General features: G+C 36.1%; 1 protein-coding gene across 1 annotated transcript in view; it reads right to left on the bottom strand.

The window, feature by feature from the left end:
- LOC102213642 (extracellular calcium-sensing receptor-like) overlaps nt 1-726 on the bottom strand; it is a 4,601-nt gene extending 3,875 nt beyond the window's left edge. Inside the window, exons 1-3 of the mRNA XM_005753553.1 lie at nt 565-726; nt 265-387; nt 23-175 (exon numbers count right to left, since the gene is read on the bottom strand). Of these exons, the coding sequence (XP_005753610.1) occupies nt 23-175; nt 265-387; nt 565-726 (438 nt within the window). The remainder of the gene's footprint in view (nt 1-22; nt 176-264; nt 388-564) is intronic.
- Nucleotides 727-2,050: the final 1,324 nt, after the last annotated feature.

Genomic DNA, 2,050 nt, shown 5'->3' on the forward strand with positions numbered 1-2,050 from the left:
TTAAAAAAGATTTTGATCTCACCGTTGTGCCTAGTGTGCCCACCCAGAACCAACCAAAGTAAGTGACAAGATTTACAAGACCTCTAACTTGAAAGACATCACTTGGCACAGTTCTCAAGAATGATGGATACAAGCGCTTGTCAGTAAGACAGGTACAAGTGGCAAAATAACTCACCTAGATGGAAAGTGAGTTCATTTTTATCATTGAGAGAAAACACAAATCAAGTATATAACATTAAAAAACAAAGCTGTGTGGTGTATTACCAGTGGTATGTTAAAAGGTCCAAGTGTTTGAGCTATAGCTCTTGTGGGGGAAGAGGATGCAAGACCAATTACAGCAGGCACAGGAGAATAATACAGACATGTGGATGACTGGTTTGCTTTTGTCTCTTCTGTTGCATTTACTTTTATGTCATTTACAGTTTTTTTAAGACTATTCAGCATTGTGGTATTAGCTTTAATACAGCCCTTTTTTTGTGTTAGCATTCTTTCCTTTTGTGTTGTTTCACCAGTCTTTAATGCTTCCATTTCAAAACCACTGTCAGTTTCTGCTGTGTTTTCTACCACACTGCTGATAGCTTTAGAGTGACCGAGTAAGGACAGAAGAGCCTGCAGGCTGTTATGGATGTGGTTACAGCTGTCCATAATCCAGTAGCCTAGTTTAACACCTGGTAACAGACTTGAATTACAGTTAATTTCCTCCACTGCAAATATCATAGCCATCATCCAACGAAAGCCCCGTTGATAAAAGCTTTAAAAAAAATGAATGAATGAATTAAAAGTGGAAAAAGTATTTATTTTATCATACAGAAATCAACCTCATAGGAACATGGAAATAGTATCAAAATCAGCAGATATTAACAGTACCTTTGCACTCACCGGCTGCAAGGTGTAGTTTGGGGTTTGCTGTTGTAGCTGTACTGTGGATTAGATGCAACATGCAGTGGAAAAAAACCCCCAATGACAACATCGCCATCAGAGTGCAAGGCTAAGAGCTTGCTGCCTCCCAGCTTTACACACTGAGGTAAATTAGAACTAACGTCTCTCACTTCTCTGATCCTTAAACCAGGCTGTGTCACAGCATCTCCCTCCACACTCAGTAGTTTTCTTTCACCTACAGTCTGAGGAACATCAGCGCAAACAATACAAAGACAAGTAAAGATACAAAAAAGCAGCCAAACACAATTATCAAAAAGGGTGCAATGCATAATCCACTGTAACCCCATAAAAACTATGTGTGCTGAGAAAAATACTCCTCCAACAGAGTCTGTGACAGGCTCATGAGGTGCATTAAAAACTGCCATGTTTTTTGACATTACATCATTTCGTGTGAGTCATCACAAGATGACCCAATCACAGCAAACTGCATGCAACACAGTTCACCTGAACCTTGAGGTATTAAACTGAAACACTGTCATCCTAGGGGTAACAAAAATAAAATATGTCATACATATTAAAACAAAAACACAGGAAATTAATAAGAATGATTCCGTTTGTTCTATCCATTTCTCTGAGTTTTACAATCATCATGGTAAGATGAAGCAATTCAGAGCAATTAAAGAATAGTTTATTGGTAGTGGTAAAATGATTAAAAGAAGAAATATACATGTTTGTTGTTAAGTATTTATGCTTAAGTAGTCGGGGAGTCGGATAAGCTAGAAGCAACACTGTTTTTTGACCGTGTGTTGCCATTTTAATCTTTTCTGGAACAAAAGTACCTGGTCTTGTATGGACAGAAATCTGTGCCATCAGAAACTGAATTTGAATAAGTTAAATTTGAATTTGAATTGCTCAGACTGAATCTGAATTGTAACTTGAATAAATGCTTTTGAAAACTGAATTTGAATTAGTCTAATTTGAAATTCAATTTATGGTTTGAAAATGATCATTACTAAATTGAAATTCAATTTTATATTTTGAAAATGAATTAATTTGCTTTGAAACTGCATTTTATCCTTTAAAAATTCAGCTCTCGGATAATTTCAGTTTCACTTCTCACCATTCAGTTTCAGTTCTACAATTCAATTTCAGTTCCAAAATTCAGTTTTTT

The sequence above is a fragment of the Pundamilia nyererei genome, unplaced genomic scaffold, assembly GCF_000239375.1.
Source record: "Pundamilia nyererei isolate P.nyererei 1_Seehausen unplaced genomic scaffold, PunNye1.0 scaffold00437, whole genome shotgun sequence".
NCBI lineage: Eukaryota > Metazoa > Chordata > Actinopteri > Cichliformes > Cichlidae > Pundamilia > Pundamilia nyererei.